The sequence below is a fragment of the Parasteatoda tepidariorum genome, chromosome 2 (genome assembly GCF_982258835.1).
Source record: "Parasteatoda tepidariorum strain Cologne lab strain chromosome 2, Ptep-v5.0, whole genome shotgun sequence".
NCBI classification, from domain to species: domain Eukaryota; kingdom Metazoa; phylum Arthropoda; class Arachnida; order Araneae; family Theridiidae; genus Parasteatoda; species Parasteatoda tepidariorum.
Window position 1 is genome coordinate 72,498,018 of NC_141756.1, and position 25,042 is coordinate 72,523,059.

Below are 25,042 nucleotides of genomic sequence, written 5' to 3' on the forward strand. Positions count from 1 at the left end.
AACACGGCCAGTAATGTTTGACTTCAATGATCAATTGGAACCCGTGAATTACGATCAGTTCAATGTCTGACTGTTGCTCATAGAAGTTAAAAAAAGAATGAGATTTCGTCAACAATCAACACACTTTTATGGTGATAGATAATCCCGGTAAAGTAAAACTGTACAACAACAGGGGCATTAAATATCTCACAGATGTTCTTGAAGCAAAACAGGCGAGAAAACAGTTTTTGTCTCTTATCTAATTACTATTTCATAAGAAACAATAAATCGAATTTAAAAATACGAACAAAAATTAATCAAAATTGCAAGAAGTAGAAGCGAATATCGTGTAGACAGTTTTCTCAAGCTACAACAAGTGTCAGCATTAAAGGAGAAAAAATCCCAAACAGCCACTTTGCCTTTTTTGGAGACTTAGTCCATTTTTCTCATATTAAATATATATCTTATCAAGTTCTGTCGACTCTTGTCACTAGCTCATTAAAGTAATTCCATTATTATTAATAACAAATTAAGATTTGTCTACACTCATAAAAATGCAATTTTAACTTGTCTAAACATACACTGTCCAGTCACATTAATGTGACCGCATATCAAAAGCATTAACAAGGCGTCTGTTACGGAGACTTTTGGACAGCACCTTTCGCTGAACCGCTGTTGAGAATGCACTCTTGGTAGCCCTGTTACGTTTTGAAATAAGAATTGGATAGATTTTGTATAATGGAGAGTTAGGTGAAAGCGTTTTATTTTGTCTCCAATAACTTTTGACTCATACATTGGAACTCGAGTTTATGTTTTAGAAATATGTTGCAATTTTGTATTTTCTTTTAAGAATTTTTGTTTTAATAAAATATAGGAGTGGAAGAAATAGGGTATATTTCTTGCCGTACTCAACATTTGTGGTGACCCGGAGTAGTGATAAAGGAATGGATGCAATATTAAGAAAACGCAGAGCTACTAGAGCTTCCTTTACCAAAACGTTTAATACTTTATTTGAAGAATTAAGTAAAGAGTTACCAGATGATGAAGTATTAAAATTTAAAAGTGCCACGTTAGAACGACTCTATGGAATATTAAATGATTTCGATTCAAAAGTACTAGAAAAAAAGTTTGAAACTGATGAAGAATTTGAAATGGAACATACAAGTACAGAAGAGTATAATGAAAAAATGGATCTCGCTCGCGTAAAAATTGCAGACTATTTCAATAAAAAAGTTGAACCTTCCTTGGCTTCCTTTAGTTCGTCGCCAAAGCTAAGCAGACGAAAATTAAAGTTACCCAAGATTGAATTGAAACAATTCGGAGGTGACATTAAGGATTGGCTTACATTCTGGAATCAGTTTAAGCGTATCCACGATGACCTAGAAATGGAAAAAGAAGATAAATTCCATTATTTATATCAAGCAACCGTAGTTGGTTCCAGAGCTAGAGAAATCGTGGAGAGTTTCCCCGCCACTGCTGTCAATTATGATAAGGTTATTGAATGCTTAAAAAATAGATTTGGTGGTGAAGAATTATTAATTGAATTTTATGTCAGAGAATTATTGAGTCTAGTTATTAAAAATGCCACAGAACAACCGAGAATAATAAATGTAACTCATTTATACGATAAATTGGAATCCTACCTTCGTTCTTTAGAGTCAATAGGTATGACCAGTGACAAATACGCAGCAATGTTATTCCCTTTGGTTGAATCGTGCATTCCTGAAGAGATTTTAAGAGTTTGGTTAAGGAGTTATTCAACAACAAAGGTTCAAGAAAATACGTATTGTGAAAAATTGAAGCAACTGCTATTGTTTCTGAGAAACGAAGGGGAAGGAGAACAACGAATTTCTTTAGTGAGAACTGGGTTCAAATTTATTGCTGCTGGTACTAAGAAAGAAAAGAAGACTGAAGCTGATATATTTATACCAACAGCAAATGAGTTATTTTCTGGAAGTAAAAGCTCGAGGACTGCGGTAGATAAAAGGTGTGTATTTTGCGACAAAAACCATGAGAGTAAAGATTGTTTTACGGCAGCCAAATTGGCTTACCATCAGAAGCAAGAACTAATTAAGAATAAGAAAGCTTGCTTTATATGTCTTAAGTTTGGACATAAAGCAAAATATTGCAAATCAAGTGTTAAATGTCTAATTTGTGCTAAGAGACATTGGTCGATCATGTGTGCAGAATTATCGCCAAACAAGCACGAAGTAAAAGATGAAAAAGTAATTGATTCGAGTGAATGCCAAAATGTAATACTTGCGAATTCTTGCTGTTCTGGAGAGATATTCCTTCAAACTTTAATGGTAAATATTGAGAGTAAAGAAGGAAAACGTGCTATAAGAGCATTAATTGACACTGGCTCTCAACGCTCATATATTCTGAAGAGCACTGTTGAGGAACTGAAATTTCGCCAAATTGATACTCAAACATTGATTCATAGCTTATTTGGAGGGTCAAAATCAAGCAGCGAAATTCATAATCTTTTTTCTATTAAAGTTACCGATTTGAAAAATAGTTATAGTTGTAATATGCATGTTTTGGATCAACATAAAATTTGCAGTTTTGTTCCACGACTTCATGATGGACCTTGGATGCAGGAAATGGTACTGAAGGGCATCTCACTTAGTGATATTGGGAATCATCGACAGCCTATTGAGTTATTAATTGGAGCCGATGAAGCAGGAAAACTTTACACTGGAAAAGTGTGCAATTTGGCGTGTGGTTTAACTGCAGTAGAGACTTATTTAGGATGGGTCATTATGGGAAAAATGAAACCCTCAGTAATTGACGCCAATCTTTCGAATGTTTTGATTTCTCTATTAACTCAGACCACTGACATAGAAAACCTTTGGAAGCTTGAAGCAATAGGTATAACAGATGCATGTGAAATAAAAGATCAAAAGGAAATAGAGGACGCAGTCCAAGTGCACTTCGAAAGAACAGTTAAATTGAATTCTGAAGGACGGTATGAAATTCATTTGCCATGGATCAAAGAAGCCAACATCTTGCCTGACAATAGAAAAGTAGCCGAAAAAAGATTACTATCTGCTACAACAAAACTTAACGAAGCTAATAAATTTTTCGACTACAATGCAATTTTTGAAAATTGGTGTAAGGAAGGTGTTATAGAAGAAGTCCCTGAACAACTTAGGCAATAGTGCACATTACCTTCCTCACCGAGCAGTTTTTAAAAACAGCTTAACAACTCCGGTGAGACCCGTTTTTGATGCATCTGCCAAACAGAAAGGATCTTTTTCATTAAATGATTGCTTAGCCAAGGGGCCAAATTTGCTGGAACTGATACCCGTGATAATTCTAAAATTTAGAGAAAACAGCATCGGAGTAATTTCCGATATAAAAGGTGCCTTTCTTCAAATTTCAGTAAATGATAAAGATCGTGACTACTTACGTTTCTTGTGGTGGAAGGATGATAATAAAACAGAAATAAAACTTTTCAGACATTGTCGTGTAGTGTTCGGGGTAAACTGCAGTCCGTTTCTGCTTGGAGCAGTTATCAAATTTCATTTGAGACAGTTTGACTCTAAAATTGCCGAGAAGTTATTATATTCTTTTTATGTGGATAATTGTGTCACTTCTGTGAATACTATAGAGGAATTGCGGAACTTCATCAATAAATCGACCGAAATAATGGGCAAAGGAAAATTTGACTTAAGATGCTGGGAGCATACGAAAATACATAATGATGAAGATGAAGAAAAAGAGGAAGTAACTAAAGTACTTGGATTACTGTGGAACAAACGAGAAGATTCCTTGTTTTGTGATGTACCAAAAATGAAGATGAAAGATATGACAATCACACGGCGTACAGTGTTATCTGTGGCTCAAAGAATATTTGATCCAATTGGATTTAGTTGTCCAGTCACATTGATACCAAAATTGATTCTGCAAAAAAGTTGGCAAGAAAAACTAATTTGGGATACCGAATTAACAGAAGATTTGAAAAAGGAATTCTTAGTTTGGCTTGAGGATTTACTTTTATTATCATCAGTGAGAATTCCTCGCCAAGCAACAGCAGTTAATAGAATTTCCAGTAGTTTGCATGTTTTTGCTGACGCTTCAAAATATTCGTACGCAACTGCCATTTTTCTTAGAAATGAATCGCAAGATGAAATAAAAGTGCAACTTTTACAGGCGAAGTCAAGAGTTTCTCCACTGCGAAAAATTACGATTCCAAGACTTGAATTATTAGCTTGTTATATTGGCGCTAAGTTATCTGAATTCGTCACGAAAAGTTTAACTCTGGAAATAAATGAAACATATTATTGGACGGATTCAACAACTGCCTTGTTCTGGATTAAGAAGAATGACCTACCCTGGGGAACATTCGTTTGTAACAGAGTGAAGAAAATACGTGAATGTAGTGATCCCAAGGATTGGAGACATGTTCCTGGTATTAGTAATCCTGCTGACTTGCCATCTAGGGGATGCACTGCTTCAAAGCTTCTGGAAACTAAATGGTGGGAGGGCCCACTTTGGTTGTCCAAGTCTAAAGAAGAGTGGCCTAATTCAACCCCAATAGAAAATGAAGAGGAAATATACTTAGAGCAGAGAAAAGCCGTTGTGGCAACTCTTACCTGCGAAAACACTGAAAATTCATGGATGCTAGCATATTTTTCGAGTTACTTAAAAATCTTAAGAATGACGGCATGGATTCTAAGATTCCTCAAAAATGTTCAGAAAACAAGAACTGAACGAGAGATTGGCGAGCTGAAATTGTACGAATTGAATGAGGCTGAAAAAGTATTAATGAAGCAGATTCAGCAAAAGTCATTTAATGACGAAGATATCGCCAGGTTAAAATCTTTATGCGTCTTTAAAGACGAAGAAGGTATCTTAAGAGTAAGCACCAAGTTAACTGAAAGAAAAGATCTTGAAAGCTTTATCAGTCCTATACTGCTGCCAAGCACACATAAACTTGTGGAATTAATGATTTTTTACATGCACAAAAGTATGTGCCATGCGGGGATTCAGATATTGATGTCTAAATTAAGAGAACGATTCTGGATTATAAGATCTCGTAAGACTATTCGCAAAGTTTTAGCTCGTTGCGTGAGATGTAAAAGACACCAAACTACGAGGATCGAATGCAATCCAGGAGTGTTACCTGAAAACAGAGTCAAAGATGCATTGGTGTTTGAAATAACAGGAATAGATTTGGCGGGACCTTTGATGCTTAGAGAAAAATGTAAAGCATGGATAATTATATTTACATGTGCTGTCTACAGAGCCATCCATTTGGAATTGATAACTTCTCAATCAACACAAAGTTTTTTGCTTGGTTTACGACGATTTATAGCCAGACGAGGAAGACCGAAAGTTATTTATAGCGATAATGGCACCAATTTTACAGGAGCTAACAACCTATTTAAATCGTTAGATTGGAAAATGATCGAAATTGAAGCATCTGTGAATAGGATTCAATGGAACTTTAATCCTCCTGCCTCCCCATGGTGGGGAGGATTTTGGGAAAGAATGGTGCAGATGGTTAAAAAACTTCTTCGTAGGGTTTTAGGTCAATCAGCTTTAAATTATGAAGAAATGACGAGCGTCCTTTGTGATTGTGAGACAACAATAAATTCTAGACCTCTCACTTATGTCTCAGAACAAGGGGATGAACTCATTCCATTGACGCCAGCTATGTTCTTGAAAGAAATAGATGATGTCGGAGTGCCAGATTTAGATCAACTTGATCAAGTAAATTTGAATAAAAGATTAAGGTACCAGCAAAATTTGCGCAATGCTTTAAGAGAAAGATTTAGAAGTGAGTACCTTGGGCAATTATTACAACGACCATCAAAGAGTAAACCGATTGAACCTTTGAAAGTAGGAGACATTGTATTAATCGAAACTGACGGTAAAAAAAGAACTTTATGGCCAATGGCTAGAATAATAGATGTTTTTCCTGGTAAAGATGGACAAGTACGAGTGGTTCGCCTTAAAACTTCATCCTGTGAACTCGTCAGGCCTGCGCAGAAGATTTTCCCACTCGAAATTTCCTCACCCACTGAACCTAATCTAATAAATAATGAAGCATGCAAGAATAAACCAGAGAAGGACTTGCAGGTAGTTGGAAAAACAGTAAGAACGAGAAGTGGAAGACTTATTAAAGTGCCAATTAAATTTTTGAGCTGAAAGACTTGGACTTTCGGAACAGTATTTTTAACATTATAATTTTCATTCATTTTACTCATAGAAATATAATTAGTTTTGATTAGTAAAGTAAACCTCCAATCAAAACGGTGGGAGGATTGTTACGTTTTGAAATAAGAATTGGATAGATTTTGTATAATGGAGAGTTAGGTGAAAGCGTTTTATTTTGTCTCCAATAACTTTTGACTCATACATTGGAACTCGAGTTTATGTTTTAGAAATATGTTGCAATTTTGTATTTTCTTTTAAGAATTTTTGTTTTAATAAAATATAGGAGTGGAAGAAATAGGGTATATTTCTTGCCGTACTCAACAAGCCCCTTGGTTCATCTGGGCGGTCAGTTGCACGTCTATTTTCCCGAGCGCATCTCCTTAGCCTTCGTTCACCTCTGTTATCTATAGCCCGTGGTGCACCACATGTGCCATGCCATTGATTTTGGATAGTGCCATTTTGCTATGCATGGTATACTTTTACCACGGCGGCATGCTGTTCGCATGCCGCCGTGGTAAAAGTTCATAAATTTAGTTCATATAAAAGTTCACAAAATTAGCCGTTTCCGTCACATTAATGTGACTGAACTGTATATTTATTTAGGTTCAAAAAAGTTTCTTTTAAACAAGTGTTTCTACAAAATTATTGAAATTGGACATCTGTGTATAAATATAATCTTTGCTTTCTAAACATCAAAACAAAATTAAGTTTTAATTTATTTTACAATAATTATGCAAACCAAAGACTTTTATATATGTTCTGGTACACAATTACTTAAATTTGACATCCGCAAATACAATTAAAATTTTCTTGCTAAATATCAAAATACAATTATGCTTTAATTATTTTTAAATTAATTATGCAAGACCAAAGTTCTTGATATAAGCGAAAATAAAATGCCCCTATTCTAAAAATTAACATATTTTGGTGTTCATATTTCGCTAGCGTATTTTATTGTTTATGTATTGTTTGCACAGCAATTTAATAACGAATCTTTGGCTTACATTTCATAATCTCAGAACGATATACAGTGATTTAAAATGAATAATATCTTTAACCCAAATTTCAGTTAAATACAAAATTTTTAAAACATCAAAAGTGTATGTAACATCAAAAGTGTAATGCATGAACAAATTTTGAATCACTTAATTCTAATTTCAAACTGCAAAATGTTTATTTGTTCTGAATTATTATGCATATTAATATACCTTGCCTCAAAATTCGTTTGCAATTTAGAAAAGGTTTATGATAAGAAAGAGATAAATATTAAATGCAGAATTTTAATTACGAGTTTTGAAATAACACTGCAACAGCGTCACGTGAATCTAGTGTCGAAAATGAAATAAACAGCATAGATTATTAACACAAAAGAGATAAGTTTTGAAACCAAAATCAGCTAAACTGAAAATAAAATATTTTTGGACTGGAATGAAAACTAATAGGCTTTGTTTAATGCGTTCCGCAGTGAAGTAAAATATAATTATTTTAATTTTGGCTGTTTCTCAAAGACTTTAAATTTTTTATTACCATTGCTATCTGTTTGTAGTAAACTATTACTTCACGCCTATTTTGTTAAAATAAGCGATACAGTGTGCCATGAAAAGATTCTTCCTTTGGTAAAAATTAAATTAAACAGTTGCATATTTTATGAGATTTTGAGACGGCGTATTTACGAATGGTAAAATTTCAAATTGAAGAAACGAACGAGATCATGAAGTAATTTTAACAAGTCATTTTTATACAGTGTTTTCATTTCAATTTATGCATGAAAACATATTGTTTATTAAATAATAAAACTTAATTAATTTAATGGAGTCAAAACTGGAAATTTGAATGTTCCTCATACAAAAATATATTATAGTATGCATGATTTAAATAAGTCATTTTATTCAAAATTATTTATTAGTACATGCTTAAACATTTGCTGTGACGTAAAAATTGCCAAATATTTAAAAAAAAAGATTTTTTTTCACTTTCTTATTTATTTATTATATTTCATTTATTTATTTATTTATTTTAAAAAAATAAATAAATTTGTTTTGCCTCACTGATTCTATATGAAACTAACACTAGAGAACAAATTTCTGATGCATTTATACAAATGCTTGATCTTGCCTGATTTGGGTGTGGGGATTTCAAATCAGAAGTTAGTTTTCCTCCTTAAGCTTCAGATTTTTCTTTAAATGACAATTTTAGCCTGTTTTTAACGTAATGTACAAGTTTAAAAACGTTATATATAACAAGGAGTCTCATAAATGTCGCGACTAACTTTCAAGGGAGTTAGGCCACTGCATAAGAATCCATACCTGGGAATAAAATCATGCGCTTTCCTATTATGACTTGTTTATGACTTCCTATGCACCCACGTTCATAATGCGAATTCCTGGTCATGGGTTCCTATACAGTTATAATTCTGATGACGTGCCCTAACTCTTATAGAAATTTGTCACAACATTTATGAGACTCCCTGCTACTTATAACGTTTTCAACTTGTATATTTCAAAAAATAATGGATTAAAAATGTCAACCAAACTATCAAAAAAATATAGATATGATAGAGGATTCGATTGTAGGTTTGAAATCAAGGATACAAAAGTATCTAAGATCTGTAAAAAAATATTCATGAAAGAAAAGGAAAGAAAAGAAAGAAATGTTCCCCAGTGTAATTATTATTAGATATTTGATAGGAAATACAATAATGTTATTAGTATCAAAAGTGGTGACATGCGAACTTAAAAAAGAATTTATGATTAATATCTGTTTTTTATTATTAATATCCTTTCTAATTTTAAAAATTTTAATTAGTTTTAGCAAATTCGAAGTGAGAAGGAAAACTTTGTTTAATGTCCTCTCAAATGAAGCAATATGACATACTAATTTCCATTTTATATTGTGGAAAGGGTTGCTTATTTCGCTGCATAGTTTTTAAACGAATGGAATGTATTTCATGATATATCATGGCGGCCACTAAATATAGCTAACTAACACTCCCTGGACGTGTATGTGCAATTATGGGGGTTAGGGCTTCCAACTAAGAACCCAGGGGTGCTTGGTTCGAATCTTGATGTCAGCCAGCAAGCATCTCTCTCTTCCTTCATCTCACTTTGGAACAATGCATTTTGCTCAAAATTAAGTATATGTTGTCTCAATTGCAGATCATATCTTGTACTCTATATTAATAGTCAATACACGGTACCATTAATATTCTTTTTGAGACATCTGTATAATTTAAGCTATTTATTCAGTCTCCTTACTCTTAACATAATATGATATTGAAAATCTACCTTCCTTGACTTTTGCTATTTAATAATAAAGAGTGTACACTTCGACTGATGTCAGTTTTGAAAACATTGAATGAAGTGCAACGAAGACAAGAGTACCTATCAGGCAACGACATTTCAAATCAATGAAACTGGCGACTATAGCCATTGTAATAACTGCGTCTCAAATGTAATTTCTTAAGTAAAGACAGCTAACATAATGGTTAAAAATATAGTAAATAATTTAAATAATTCGGTAAAAACGTTTCAATTCTGATTGATAAAAAAGAATTTTCATTTTTATTTTTTTCAAACCATGTATCAAAGTGTGCTGCTTTATTTACAAATGACTATATTTTATGGATCTTTTAGCTCAAAAAATTATTATTTTTTAAATAGTATTTTGTGAAATATAAGGCTCTGTAAGAAATTTTTACTGTTAAATTTGTTTTCATATTTACAATTAAAATAAATCTATCCAGCAAAAAACCGAGAAATTGAAATTTCATAGAAATGCAAAAGATATTCAAAGAAAGTAAAGCACCTTAGATTGTTCTTTTAAATCCAGGTAGAAAGCAATAGTGAACACTTTTATAGTTTGAAGAGGTTTTTCTCCCCAACTTTGTACTTGTATAAATCTTTGAATTACTGACAGTTCGAATCGCGTTTCCAAAAGGCTTTAAAAGAAAGAGTTTTCTTTTTTTCTTCTTCTTCAAATCTCAGTCGTGCACCACGTGTTGTGTTAAAGAATGAAGATAGTCTCAGGTGGAAAACATATTTATTTATGGATTCAGGTCAAACGCATGGTAAATCTTTCAAGGTGTTCAAATCTCGGATGCTGCATTAAGGGAGCTTAACATTTTGGAATTTCAGTACGTAAAATACAATGAAAGTGATCTAAGGTAAGTTTTTATATTGATATAGTTCAACAAGAACTGAATAAATAGCCAAATTAAATATTTTATTTTGTTCCCAACGATTGTTATTTTCGTCTTACGTAAGTTCATGAAGTGAGGAAGAAGCCTTGGCTATGCAGGAACTGCTACATAATTGATAAATAATATCTCATTTTATTTAAGTACAAATTTATTAAGTATATAACAAATTTGCTTTCCGCTTAATATTTTGTACTGAGACAAAAGCAGGGAGATGTACATAAATATGTAACATAACAGATAAAAAAAATCAAAGCATGAAGTAAAAATGTATATTGATTGTTTAAAATGAAAGTAGTCATCATCGAATGCTGCCAAATGGTTAGCTATCTGCAGCTTAAATTATCAATTAATAATGAATTTTAAATAAAATTGTTAGCAAAAAACAAACAGCTTAAAATATAACGGATGAGAAAGGATCGTTAGAAGTACTCGATTAAATAAGTTAGAAAATGAAATGTAAAAAGAAATGGGAAATGTCTTATTCAAATTTAATGTAGAGGTGTGTTAAGAATTGAAATCTCTTAGGTGAGCTGAAATAAATGAATAAATATGCCAGAATATGATTTCAATACATTTTTTTAAATAGCATTGGAAAAGCTATAAAAATTAAAAGATCATCCAAAAGTATGATTTAGAGTCGATGACTATCTTTGGCACAAGTAAAAAAAAATCATAATTGGAGTAAAGGAAATTATTTCTATTGCTAAGGAAACTTTTTAAGCTAGTGGGCTCCACCATCTGCTCACTGCACTCAACGAAAAATTCGAACTATCTTCAATTACTCACAGAATACTTATTCATTTTAATTTAGATTTATATGTATTTTGATAATCCTTTGAAACAAAGAAAATATGTTGCGATTTTTGCACTTCTTTGATATAGCTTTATAAATATTCAACGTATGCGTCCACAGAAATCAATAATTTATTTATAAATTCATTCAATATAAGCACATTTGAATCATTTTAAGGGCATAACTATTTCATTTAAATGCATTTTAATTTTACCGTTAAATTATATTTGATGTAAAAAATTTCATGGAATTTCCCAGTCTATACAGTTATGAATTTCAATGACGGACGATACAACACTTCTACTCCTTTTTTTCTTGTAAAAGCATTTAAAAACGTATAAAAAAGTAAAATATAAGAAAATGAGAAATATTACTAAAACATAAAGTAAAAAAGGAAGTAGTATACCATAAAAAATGCTTCATTATTGAGCAAGGCATTTTTTTCTGATCTCCGTTGATTGTATGCATTTCTCTGCCGCGTTAGCTATTAATCGAATTACTATGATATAAAGCTTTAAATTACCTGCATAAATTTCATTATATGTTCATATTATATTCATATTCATATTATATGAGCATTAAAAATCTAATAGTGTAGTATCAAAACAGTATTTCTTTCTCTTTTAAGGTGAATTATTCATCCGATTAATATGAAGTAATCCATGAAACATTCAAAGAACACAAATTTCTAATTGATTAACTATGTAGAATGAAATTTGGAAATGAAATAAACAAAATGGCTAGAAATCTACAGTGAAACATTAACATTACAAGAAAATATTATAAATTGTAGAAGAAAAAAAACTTAAACGAAGCAGCAATAATTTTTTTTCTTTATATTATTTTAAATATAAACACTACATTTTTTTAAATACTAATTTTTAACAATTATATTACAAAAAATATTGAAATGAGATAAATGACTTTTTTCTGTTAAAAAATAAATCTAATAATTTTCCGACTAATGTAGGTTTTGCAACAGTTCTCCAAAAATAATTCGGTGCTTTCCTAAATGATATTTCGATTTTGTGGACCTAATTTTAATGAATAATATGTTAAGAAGAATTTAGTTAAATTAAAACTCATTGAGAATACAAAAGTAAAAAGTGGAAAAAATGTAAGATGGATCGCAGAAGAAGTATAGCAGGATATAGTATAAGAGATCAGTTAACAGAATATTGAAACAAAATCTTGTATATAAATACCAAATAGTAATTGCAAGACTTTACTCTTCATCCAGTGTTAATTAGATTAAAATCAAATCATTTACTCAACTTAAAGTATTTTATTTTATTTTATATAACGTTTTAAAGCATGAACCCAATCTTGAGTTCAACCAATGTTCAGTGTTCAATGTTCAACCAATGTTCAATTCCGTAGTCTTGCTATTTTAAGTGCATTCCAGAAGACAAGAAAACTCCAGGATCAATTATTGAGAGAAATATGCCATCATAGAAAACTGTTTTATGGTACTAAACCGCATTTGCATCACATGGAACCCCGAAAAGCTCCCTTGTATAGTCTAATTGCAAGGGGACTCTAGAGAGTTATCTATGCGTATACCACTGAGGATATTTTGAGTCAACACTGAAGTGGGTGCCAGAGATTCGTATCGACCAGCCACGGCTGGGATTCGAACTCGAATCACCAGATTGGGAGAAGAGCTCTCCGCCACTTGAGTCACCACAGCACTAATTTGAAGTATTGAAATATGATAATTTACTTGATAAACTTGAATTCGATGAACTTAAACTTGCTCAAAACTTGATTTTTATTTCCTGAAAAAGGAAAGATTGATTTAAACAAAGATTCTGCTCCATGGTATGTAACTTTTTTTTTAACTCTCTCCAAATATCTTCAGTTTTTGAGAAGTTTACTGCTTACTTTTAACGGTTGTCGAGTGTTTAACGGTTAAATTTTCAATTAATTCAGTTGAAGTAATATTTTATATCGTACTATGTTTTTATCAATACTTTAAATGTCTTTCAGGAATCTTCAAGAAAAAAGCGGAAATCTTAAAAAGAAAATACTATACAAGGTTTTCATAAACTTTCATACTTATCAGTAGGAAAGATTTTTTTTTGTCGTATGCCTGTTTAGGCAGTGGGGGTGCGATTGTACCTGTTTTTCAGTGGCGACATCTATAGCCAGGAATTCGACTTCTGCCACGCCATTCACACAACCGCAACCAGTTTATAGGGCGGGTCGCATTCACACACAATGGAGAAAGGACATAGAACACACAGAGAGAGAAAGAAACATCCTTGCCTTGCCCGGGATTTAAACCCAGGTGCTTTCTGATGAGAGGATAGTTCCTTGCCCCCTACACAGACCGGTTGTCAGAAGGAAAGATAACAACTGAATATGGCTTGATCATTGCACATACTGCATAAATGCACCAATCAAATTCTCAATTTCCAAATTCATTCTATAAATTTTTAATTTGAGGAAAATGTGACCAAAAATGTTGATGCCGCTGTGGGAAATATTTTACATTAAAATGAAAAATATGTTTTCAAAACTTGAATTCTACACAAATTTGTTTATTTATAACAAAAAGACATGGAAAGAATGTCTCCACCTTTTTTCTTCGGAAGAAAAACAATTAAAACTTTTCAGCCTGTTTTCGAACGACATTGTCAGAACATTTTTCAGTGTTTTTTGGGTCCACAAAGCTCCTCGCTGCGGAATTGTCTTAAGTAGAATGTTTAGATTTAAAAAAAATTGCTTTTAGTTTCTGAATATTTATACATTTTGAAATATAATATTACAAATAATAATTTTTTCTTGCATATAAATAGAGTAATATTCAACAAAATAAAAAGTAAATGTTAAAGTAAACTAAGTAAAATATCTATCATAATAAAAGCACCAGTAAAAAAACAATAAAAATATTTTTAACTCACGCAAATTAAATGAAATTAAATAAAAAAGAGCGAAAAACAGTGTATTATCAAGAAATGCATAATTTTCTATCTATAATTTAATTGTTACAAAGTTTAATCATTACATTTTAAATAAAATAATTTTTTTAGAGTCTGCTTAAATTGTTTGTCTGCCTCAAAAAGAAACAGATTTGTAAAATCAAAGAGAATCCAAATTTAGATAATTAATAGAAAAGGAAGAAGTTAATTAAATGTTGATTAGAAATTTGATGTAAAAAAAAACAACGATAATATGTTTCGAATTGAAAAGCAAAAATCAATATTTCGTGTTGATATGAAGGAAAAAATCTTGGGTATTTTCGGAAATGAAATGCTATAATTTATTTTCCTTGAAGTGTTTTTGAATCCACAAATTCCATGAAATAGGAAGAAACAGCAATCGGAAGAAACAGCAATCAGTTTCAAAAATTAAAATAAGGTAAACAAAATTTAAATGTATTTACGAGATATAAACATTATTTATTTGTTTGACTCAATTTATATTTTATTATAAATTTTTCCACCTGAAATGGAAAATGATTTTTTATAACACGAGAAATTAACAGGGAGGCTGCTTAGATTAAAAATCAGTATTTCGTTAAATAGAATTTAAAACACTAATTTATTTAATCTACTACTTAAAATTCCTGTTAAAACTTATAAATATGGCTAATAAGCTTTACACAATTTCTAATCGTTTATGGGCAATTCCACGGTAACTTACGTTACATTCACAGAAATTTTATTGCACTGAGAGCTTAGAAACAAACAAATAATACTAATACACATATTGAAATAAAGTGATTTCTTAAAATTACAATCAAAACCAAAGGGAACCTAATTAAAATAATTAATATTTTTCATTTTAAACAGTGTTAAAACCTAAAATTAGTGTGGTAACTTACGTTACCAAAAAAGGAATTGCAAAAATTTGCAATATGCTTGAAGGCAAAATTCTGTTCTTATACAAATGTTAATTGATTAAGATTATATGTATCATTTTTCTGACATGTTTAAATATTTCTTATTCCTAGATTTAAAATTTTATTTCAAAAGTTAAATTAAATATGATTTTTTAAATGGGTAACTTACGTTACAGTAACTTACGTTACGAAATTCCCTTTGTATCAAACTTTTATTCCAATAATGTACAAATGCAATTTAGGACATTTAAACAATATAGTGCAAGGGAGAAAAAGTGTACATGAAGAAATTTTTGATTTACACACTTGATTCACGCATTACTGTGCAAACTTATAATGTCCTCTGTTATTAACTAGTACAGGGAGCTCAATTCTTTTCACCATGTTTTCTTTCTGGCAGAATATTCCATCTCTTTTTTCTAGCTATTTCCAATAGATTCCCTCTGCAGCCATTACAGAGACTTTAAATTCTTGCTCTTCAACAGACATTACCACACCAGGATACAACATGTCCTCGTATCTAATCGTATACCAATCCCCAGATTTTATTTTGCATTTCTCATTTTTGTTTCTCAACATCTTTCACTAAGAAACCCTTCTGGTATGCCTTCTTGTACTTTTAAGAGGTGGATCTGCTTAATGCTTTTAATCAGTGGAGCTTTTGAGAATAGACTGGAAAGATGTAACTTTTGCTGACGCTTCTTAATATCTTCTGGTGTGATTTCTACCACATTTATTTTTGTTAAATGCTCTTGTGTTGCTTCCGCAAACTCAGAGGCATTGATGACAATATGTTTTCTTCTCAATACGACATTTCTCACACTCCTTTCAATAGGTCCACTTGTCCCATCAACAGGACCTTTGCCGTGTGACGTGGCAAAATAATTCCACATCAATTTTTTCCCATGATGAAGCTCTAGAACATGTAAGACCGAAACTTTATATCGATTCTTGAACGGGCTGCTTGGCCCATCTGGCCAGATGTAAGCATTTTTGATATCCAGTGGCAAATTTTCCGAAATGTAATCCATATATGGCACTACCGTTTCTTTAGTGTGATCTAAATCATTACTTATGAAGGCCATAGAATTATGCTTTCTGGAGTACCATGCTGATATGGTGAAAATACAGACTTGCTTCTTCGTCCAGTGAGCGGTCCAGCGCCTTGGTATTCACACGAATAATTTTCTTCGAAATCTATTTGAATGATTGAAGTGTCCTTATCGAATGATGATAACGTTGCAGCTTGGACTTGCCATCTGTTAGCAAGCGATTGTTCACGCTTGGTTTTAACATGGTTTCGAAACTGTGGCTTCATGTTCTTTATGTGTTCAGACAAATATTCTGAATTTCCTTCTTCTAAAATTTTTTTCAGTTGGCCAGCATCATCTTCCTTCCATACATAACAATTCAAATCATTTAGGTTTTCTTTTTGGGTTATTTTGTTTAGCGAATCTTCAAGTTGATGAGAACAAGTTTCATATTCTCTGGACCAGCACTCATCTGTTTTTTCTGAGCATAAAAATAAATATCTGAAGAATTTCGAAAGATGGAACATTATAGAATTTGCTGAAGGCTTCAGTAGCCAATCTGAAGTTTTCGTGATACTTACAAAGACAAACATTTCTTGGGAGTTTGATACTAAGCAAGACATGCTTTGGACGGAGATCAAAGAACTTAGTTTTTCCAATTTTGGATTCTGAATTTTTTCGATAAACATTTAGTGCATTTCTCGAACTGAATGAAGAAGATGCCGCGCTTGTACTTACTTTTCACCACCATTAGCATTTCGAATTATAATCACATCCTTAACTCCTGGTGCTTGTCGAGAGATTTCGTCCAATTTTGAAAACATATGAATGCCAACATTCAATTAAATAAGTTAATGCAAGTATTTTCAATAAAATTAATATCTTAAGGCAGTGTTTATTTATTTAAACTTTGGTATTGTAACTGGATACATCTTATTTAGTTTATATACCAATTTTCAAGAGAAATAGACTCATTTCAGATTGGTAACTTACATTACATGCATGTCAGTAACTTACGTTACACATATTGAATAGTGCACAAAACAATAAATAAGTAATATTTGAAAAGAAAACTATTGCTGCTTATTTAGTGTTAGCCTCTAAAAAAGAAAAAATATTATTCTTACTTTTGTATCACTTGATCTTTTTTACACATACAAACTTTTCCTAGTTTTTGGTAACTTACGTTACATGCAATAATGCTTATTTGAAATTTACATAAGTAAGTGAATTTAACAACAAAAGCTTATTTTTACACTGCACAATATTTCTATTAAGTGTAATAAACAATATTTATTCTTTGGAACATTTTGAAATTAAAATAATGTTAACTTACTGATTTTCAAAATCTGACCATGTTCTTCACCCAAATCAGAACAAGCAAATGCAAATGTTCAATGGGTTGCCAATACTAAAAAACTAAATTCTCAAAAAAAATTATGATAAATTATCAAACTTCAAACCTTTCTAATTCATAAAACATCCAAAATAATAACATTATTCTTATTTGAATTTTCCAATGCTTTTCCCCCTTTTCATGGAATTGCCCTTATTCATTCTGCTACACAAAGAAAAATTAAAAAAACAATGCATACAAAGTTTTTTAATTAAATAGCAGCACATAAAATCTTGCCTCATTTAACACTCTTACATGGAAACTGTACAGTGTACAGTTCCATGTAAAAAACAAGTACAGGGCATAAAACTTAAAATTTAATAATTTATAAATTTAATTACTACATATTAATATTATACTATTAAAATTAGTATTATATAAATTCCAATTCGAATCTATACAGTATTAATTTTTTTTGGAAAACGTTTTAAATATAAACATTAATTTGATTGTAAAAAGTATTTTCAAACAATAAGTAACAAAAATGAAATTCCATACGATACTAAAAATTTTTTTAGAGGGTTTTATTATTTGCTTAAAGTTTACTATAACAAAACATTTTCTTTTTTTATAAATTGGTTTTATTTAGTTTGGAAGTAAACTGAGATGTATTGGCTCATTTCTAATATTTATCAAAATCACTGGTTAGATGTCTGTAACATCTAGCATTTTAAGATTTCTTCGACATCAGCAGTATGTTTCATTTAATATTAATATAGTGAATGAAATATATACTATGTAGGAAAGAGTTCAGCTAACATTTAATATATGACGCCCGGTGGCTGAGCGGTAGCGCTTCGCGCTGTCGTGCCACAGGTCCTTGGTTCGATCCTTGGGCCGGGCAAGGCCGACTCAGCCTTTCATCCCCTTCAGTGGGTCGATAAAATGAGTACCAAGCATGATTGGGAACTAACACTGGGGGTTCCGCGTTCGGCTGACCACCTGACCGGAACATATGCTCCTGCACCCCAGAGCCCAAGGTCAAGAAAACTGAGATGGGCACAGTCGGCCTTGGCCCTCTTAATGGGCTGTCGCGCCACTGAGTTAGTTAGTTAACATTTAATATACTGCAAAAAATTCCGTGTTGAATTACGGAATAAAGTACCGGCCCCTTGGGTGTTCATCCGTAAAGTCCACTTTTATGTTGACTTTTTTTTTTACCGTTAAGTTAATTTTTCCCTTAAAATTCATTTCACCGTAAGATTCAATTTATCTTAAAATATTAAACTGTAATTTTTATGGTAATATTTATTTAATTAGAGTGATTCGGTGATTTCGCTGTGATTATTGCTATAAAAATTACGGTATTACAGTTTATTTGTCCTTTAACATATTTCAGTGAAAATGGATCTTACGGTATTTTACAGTGCCTGCACACTGAGTGCTGGTAGCTATTACGGTAATTATATCTTAATGTTTTTACGGTGTAAAAGGGTAATTTAACTGTAAAATAGTAACCAAAAAACAACATTAAATGCGTGTATTTTTTCTTTAACAAGAATTCCACAATTTTTTTTTTATAAAGTGCCGAAACCATTGTGATAAAATTTTTACCTAAAGTCTTTTGCTACATTCTAATGGTTTTATGATACATAAAAGCATTTCTGAGAATTATTGGAAGTAAACCAAACATCGGTGGTTCTGGTAATAATTTGATTGAAACCTTCGCGCAATATGAGATCACCATGCACAAAGGACTAGATTTTACATTTTCGTATAGTCAATATTTTATGATATCAATAATTATTGTTTCACCGAACCAAACTTTTGATCAAATAATTCTGCACTTTATTTCCTGAAATATTTTCTTTTCTCTTGTTTTGTTAGATTCTCTCGATAGCATCGCAGATGCGTAAAAAAAATATATATTGAAATTGAAAATTATGTTGTTTCAGATGAGGACACTAATTTTTCTAAAATATAAACGATACATTTTGTTTTCTACTGATAAAATTGCTTGCTTCGTTTTCTTTAGATTTATAAGTTACAAATACTTTTAACTCTTCACTCAATTACTTTAATTCCGCCATATTTAAAACACTTTAATTCCGCAAGAAGATCAGTATTCTAGTATTTTGCTAGATTCTCCTAATAACATAGCAGATGCCTTGAAAAAACACAAATTTGAAAATTATATTTCTTCATGTGAGAAAAATAACTTATCTGAAATATAAAATATATATATTGTTTTTTATTGGCGAAACTGTTTGCATCGCTTTCGTTAAAGCTAATAAGTTAATAGTTTTCAAATAAAATACTACCAACGCGTTCGCCTTCCAATGAGGTGAACCGGGACTTGATTCCGGCGATGGCTGGTCGATACGAATTCCACATCTGGCTTGCACCGACCACAGTGCTGATATGAAATATCCTCAGTGGTAGATGGATCATGGGTTAGAAGTCCCCTTGTGGTCAGGCTAACCGTGGGAGGTTCTCGTGGTCTTTCTCTCCATGTAACGCAAATGCGGGTTAGTTCCTTCAAAAAATCCTCCACGAAGGCAAATTTCTCCCAATAATTATCTAGGAGTTCCCTTGTCCTCTGGATTGGGCTCAAAATTACAAGGCTACGTAGTTGAACATCAGTAGTAGTAAACCTAAAAATTGGGTCGGCTGTTCAACGACGGTTATAAAATAAAATAAAATAAAGCAGCACTTCTGCAATTATTTTCCCACATCCGAAATTACTACCTCAAATATTTTGTATTCTGGTATTTTGATAGATTCTCGTGATTACATCTTAGATGCCTTGACAAAAAAATATTAAAATTAAAAATTATGTCGTTTCATTTTACAAAAACAATTTTTTTCTAAAATATGAACAATATTTCGTAATTCTTTATAAGCAATATATTTTATTTTTTATTGGTAAACTTAATTGCATCGCTTTATTTAAAACTAATAAGTTACTGATGGTTTTAAAAGCAAAATACTGACATCCACATTTTCTAGTTTTCATAATAAAGTAGCCCTCAGATGATTTACATATTACAGGGTACAATTTTGAGAGTAATTCCTTTGGTCGGCAAAATGATTTCATCATTTACAATATTGCCCTCAATCAAATGTGAGGAATCCTAAATTGGTACTTTCGAAACGATGACGTGCTTTGAATTACTAATGAGGCCTTAGGACAACGATCCATTTTCGAATCTTCCCTCATACAGATTTAATATAGATTTTACCTTTATGGAAGAGTTTTGGAGATATTACAGAATAAAAAAATAATAATGAATATTGGTTCATCAACACGTATTTTAAGTGATTCATAATTCTTTTGGTGAACATTTTTACAGCAAAGTTTATTTATTTTTTTTAACCGTTTTATCTTCTTTATGTTTGAAAAGTTCTTATGTCTAAAAAGTTAGTACTTTTCACATTAGATGCTTAAAAATAATACTTAAAATTTTCAGTCCCAATAGTATAACAAATAAAGACCCTTGAACAAAAGCTAATATCCCATCCTTTAATGAGGAAGTTTTAAAACGAAGATGGAGATGGTTCGGCCATACACTAAGAATATATAGAACTAATCCTGTTGAAGCTCATGGAAGACTGACGGAAAGAGAAAAAGAGGTAGACTGGGAATGGCAAGGCAAAGAGGCATTAAGGGAGATCTTAGTAGAGCAGGATTAACTGGATGGGAAGAAGCGTGTTACCTAGCCAAAGACAGGTGTGTGTGGAGAAAAAGAATAGTAAGTAAGTAAGAAGTAGTAAGAAGTAATAGTAAGTAAGAAGGATAAGTAAGTAAGTGATGTTTAAAAAGATGAAAAATGATCTTACAACTTCTTAATAAAATGTTCATGAAAATTCTTTTTTCATTATGATAAGCTTCTTGAGAAAATCTATAAAAAAGTAAGTCATAAAGTCATCATTTAAATAGGTAAATCTTGTAGAAGTTTGACACTCATTTTTTCACATTGTTCATAAAATTAGAGCAAAAATAACGCGACTCACTAGTCAACTAGCCAACTAAAACTTAATAAAAAATGTAGAAAAATGTGTATAATCATGGAACACATGTAATAAGTATTTTTTTTTTACGGATTAGATTCAACAGCAAATATCTAACTTCAAAAGTTAATCTACCTAATAATTTAATTATTTTTTTTTAAATTCAAGAAATTACAATTATTTTATTTTAAAATGAAGTATGATTAAAGCATGAAGTTCATTATAGTGGTATGAAATATTATTTTAACGATTCAAAATGTCAGCCTGATGATTTTAGTTCATAAAATGACAATAATTGAGCAATGGATAAGACATTGAAAAAAATCATTAAAAATAAGAAATAAAAGTAATACTAAATAGCATTTTATCACCAAAACCCATTCATCATTTTCGGATATGTATATATTCTTAAAATCTAACAATAAACAAGAGAAATTAAAATTTTTTTTGAAGTGCAAAACCACGTTGTAATATTTTATTTAAAAGTTTCAAAGAATCAGTCTGATTTATTTTAGTTCATTAGATGACATTGTTAGTGCAGTGAACGAAAAGAAAAGATTTGAAAAATATAAACTAAATCAAAAATATAACTAATAATAATTTATATTTATTCGAGAAACCTCATGCATCATTTATCTGAAGTTTAATGAATAAAAATTGGCAATAAATGTAAAAAAAAATTAAGATTATTAAAATAAGTGCAATTACCTTGTCGCTATTTTTAAATTGCATCTATAACTCTTTTTTTCTCTTACTTTTATCACTACTGTTTAAGAAAAAAACTATCTAAAATTTATCATTTGTGGCTACAATCTTAAAATTTTTCTTCAGATTCCTTTTTTTTATTTTCTTTTTTAAAAAGGATGAGTCTTATACCCCTGTTTTATAAAAAAAAAAATTTTTTTCGCAAAATATAAAACACACTCATTTATAGCTATTGTTATTGAAGAATAGATGACAATTCCCTTAGGAAAATTTGCCATAGGTTTGCCATAAAAAAATGCCATAGGATATTCCTATGGGGTTTTGCCTATGGCAAAAATTTTGCCATATACGAATGGCAGAATTTTGCCATACATGTATGGCAAATTTTTGCCTTAGGCAAAACCCCATAGGAATATTCTATGGCATTTTTTTGAATGGCAAAATTTTGCCATAGGCAAAACCCCATAGGAATATCCTATGGCATTTTTTTGAATGGCAAAGTTTTGCCATAAGTGTATGGCGAAATTTTTGCCATAGGCAAAACCCCATAGGAATATCCTATGGCATTTTTTGAATGGCAAAATTTTGCCATAGGCAAAACCCCATAGGAATATCCTATGGCATTTTTTTGAATGGCAAAGTTTTGCCATAAGTGTATGGCGAAATTTTTGCCATAGGCAAAACCCCATAGGAATATCCTATGGCATTTTTTATATGGCAAATTTTTGCCATAAATCTAAGATGTGCTACAGTTCATGAAGAAATATTTTTCCATAGGTTATGGTACACCTTTGCCATGCAGCTATGGCAACATTTCTCGTTGATATTTTACCATACGTCAAAAAATAATTACTTACAAGAATCTTTCGCAATGGATATTAAAAATGCAAAACTTAATAATTGTAGAATAAATATATATCCAGAAAGCTTTTTTTTAAATTTCTTTGATAAACTTCTCCTGTTTTATTTGCAGAATCCTTTTTGCATGCGGTTCTTATTCAAATAAATTTCAAACAGTTAGTACTAACCGCTAGAAAATGGGTCCGGTGGTCGGAGTGAGTGGGGAAAATATTGGTTATGTTGATTAGAAACAAAATATATTGAGTACAGGCAACTAATATTTGTTAAAGTTGTAAAAACAAGAAAATAGAAAGTGGGTCCGGAGGTCGGAGCGAGTATAAAAAACGTTAATTTGATTGATTGGTATCATAATTAGTTAGATAAGCGTCAGATATTAGAGGAACCTAAAAGAACGCGAAGCAAAATAACGGTCCGATGGTCGGAGCAAGTATGGAAATTCTTTAATTCAAAATTCAAAATCAAAAATTTTGCCATATACGAATGGCAGAATTTTGCCATACATGTATGGCAAATTTTTGCCTTAGGCAAAACCCCATAGGAATATTCTATGGCATTTTTTTGAATGGCAAAATTTTGCCATAGGCAAAACCCCATAGGAATATCCTATGGCATTTTTTTGAATGGCAAAGTTTTGCCATAAGTGTATGGCGAAATTTTTGCCATAGGCAAAACCCCATAGGAATATCCTATGGCATTTTTTGAATGGCAAAATTTTGCCATAGGCAAAACCCCATAGGAATATCCTATGGCATTTTTTTGAATGGCAAAGTTTTGCCATAAGTGTATGGCGAAATTTTTGCCATAGGCAAAACCCCATAGGAATATCCTATGGCATTTTTTATATGGCAAATTTTTGCCATAAATCTAAGATGTGCTACAGTTCATGAAGAAATATTTTTCCATAGGTTATGGTACACCTTTGCCATGCAGCTATGGCAACATTTCTCGTTGATATTTTACCATACGTCAAAAAATAATTACTTACAAGAATCTTTCGCAATGGATATTAAAAATGCAAAACTTAATAATTGTAGAATAAATATATATCCAGAAAGCTTTTTTTTAAATTTCTTTGATAAACTTCTCCTGTTTTACTTGCAGAATCCTTTTTGCATGCGGTTCTTATTCAAATAAATTTCAAACAGTTAGTACTAACCGCTAGAAAATGGGTCCGGTGGTCGGAGTGAGTGGGGAAAATATTGGTTATGTTGATTAGAAACAAAATATATTGAGTACAGGCAACTAATATTTGTTAAAGTTGTAAAAACAAGAAAATAGAAAGTGGGTCCGGAGGTCGGAGCGAGTATAAAAAACGTTAATTTGATTGATTGGTATCATAATTAGTTAGATAAGCGTCAGATATTAGAGGAACCTAAAAGAACGCGAAGCAAAATAACGGTCCGATGGTCGGAGCAAGTATGGAAATTCTTTAAATTTTGATATGTGATACTAAACTAAAAATTAAACAGACTACTAAAACAATAAAATACTATTAAAACTCAAAAGATAAAGAGTGGGGCCGGTGGTCGAAGCGAAATTAGTTTAAAATAGATCAAACGGGACAAAAGCTGAATATGTAATGGTGCAACCAGTGGTGGCATGTGAACAAAATTTTATCTATAAAAAAGATGGTATTAGACTATGAAAAGCTAAGAATAGAAAACAGGCTAAATTAGTTGATCCCCTACTAGTGAGGGATAAAAAAACTCAGAAAATTTATGTTGAGTTGTGTTAATCACATTTAGAAAAGAGAACACAATATAGAAACATTGGTAAATACAAAACATGTTTAAGACATGATTAAAATTGGTGAAATTAATAATTGTTATTGACAAATTTACGCTTGGTCAGTGATAGTAAATAAAAATTAATTGGGTATAGGGAATCACTATGACGAAAAAAATGTAAACTTAAGGAAAGATTAAATTGTTAAAAACATTTTTGGTTACAGCAGCAGATGATATGGCCAGGGACTGTCCAGTTGATGATATTGAAGCAAAACAATTGTCAACCAGTAATCCAGCAAATCTAGTTAAGTGATGACCCTAAGCTATGTATAAACATGTAACAGAACATTGTACAAATATATGTGGACACTTAAGAAATATTAGTTGTA

The 25,042-nt window shown here is 31.3% G+C and overlaps 1 protein-coding gene across 1 annotated transcript; it reads left to right on the forward strand.

The window, feature by feature from the left end:
• The first annotated feature begins 923 nt into the window (after nt 1–923).
• On the forward strand, nt 924–6,135 carry LOC147815849 (uncharacterized). The gene is made up of 3 exons (XM_087156623.1): nt 924–1,440; nt 1,552–3,133; nt 3,180–6,135. The coding sequence occupies exons 1-3, from the start codon at nt 924–926 to the stop codon at nt 6,133–6,135; spliced, it is 5,055 nt and encodes a 1,684-aa protein (XP_087012749.1).
• Nucleotides 6,136–25,042: the final 18,907 nt, after the last annotated feature.

Coding starts and splice junctions, on each gene's coding strand:
- LOC147815849 (XM_087156623.1), top strand. CDS start 924: ATGGATGCAATATTAAGAAAACGCAGAGCTACTAGAGCTTCCTTTACC. Junction 1,441..1,551: donor AGCTAGAGAAATCGTGGAGA/GTTTCCCCGCCA, acceptor TATTGAGTCTAG/TTATTAAAAATGCCACAGAA. Junction 3,134..3,179: donor GAAGTCCCTGAACAACTTAG/GCAATAGTGCAC, acceptor TTTTAAAAACAG/CTTAACAACTCCGGTGAGAC.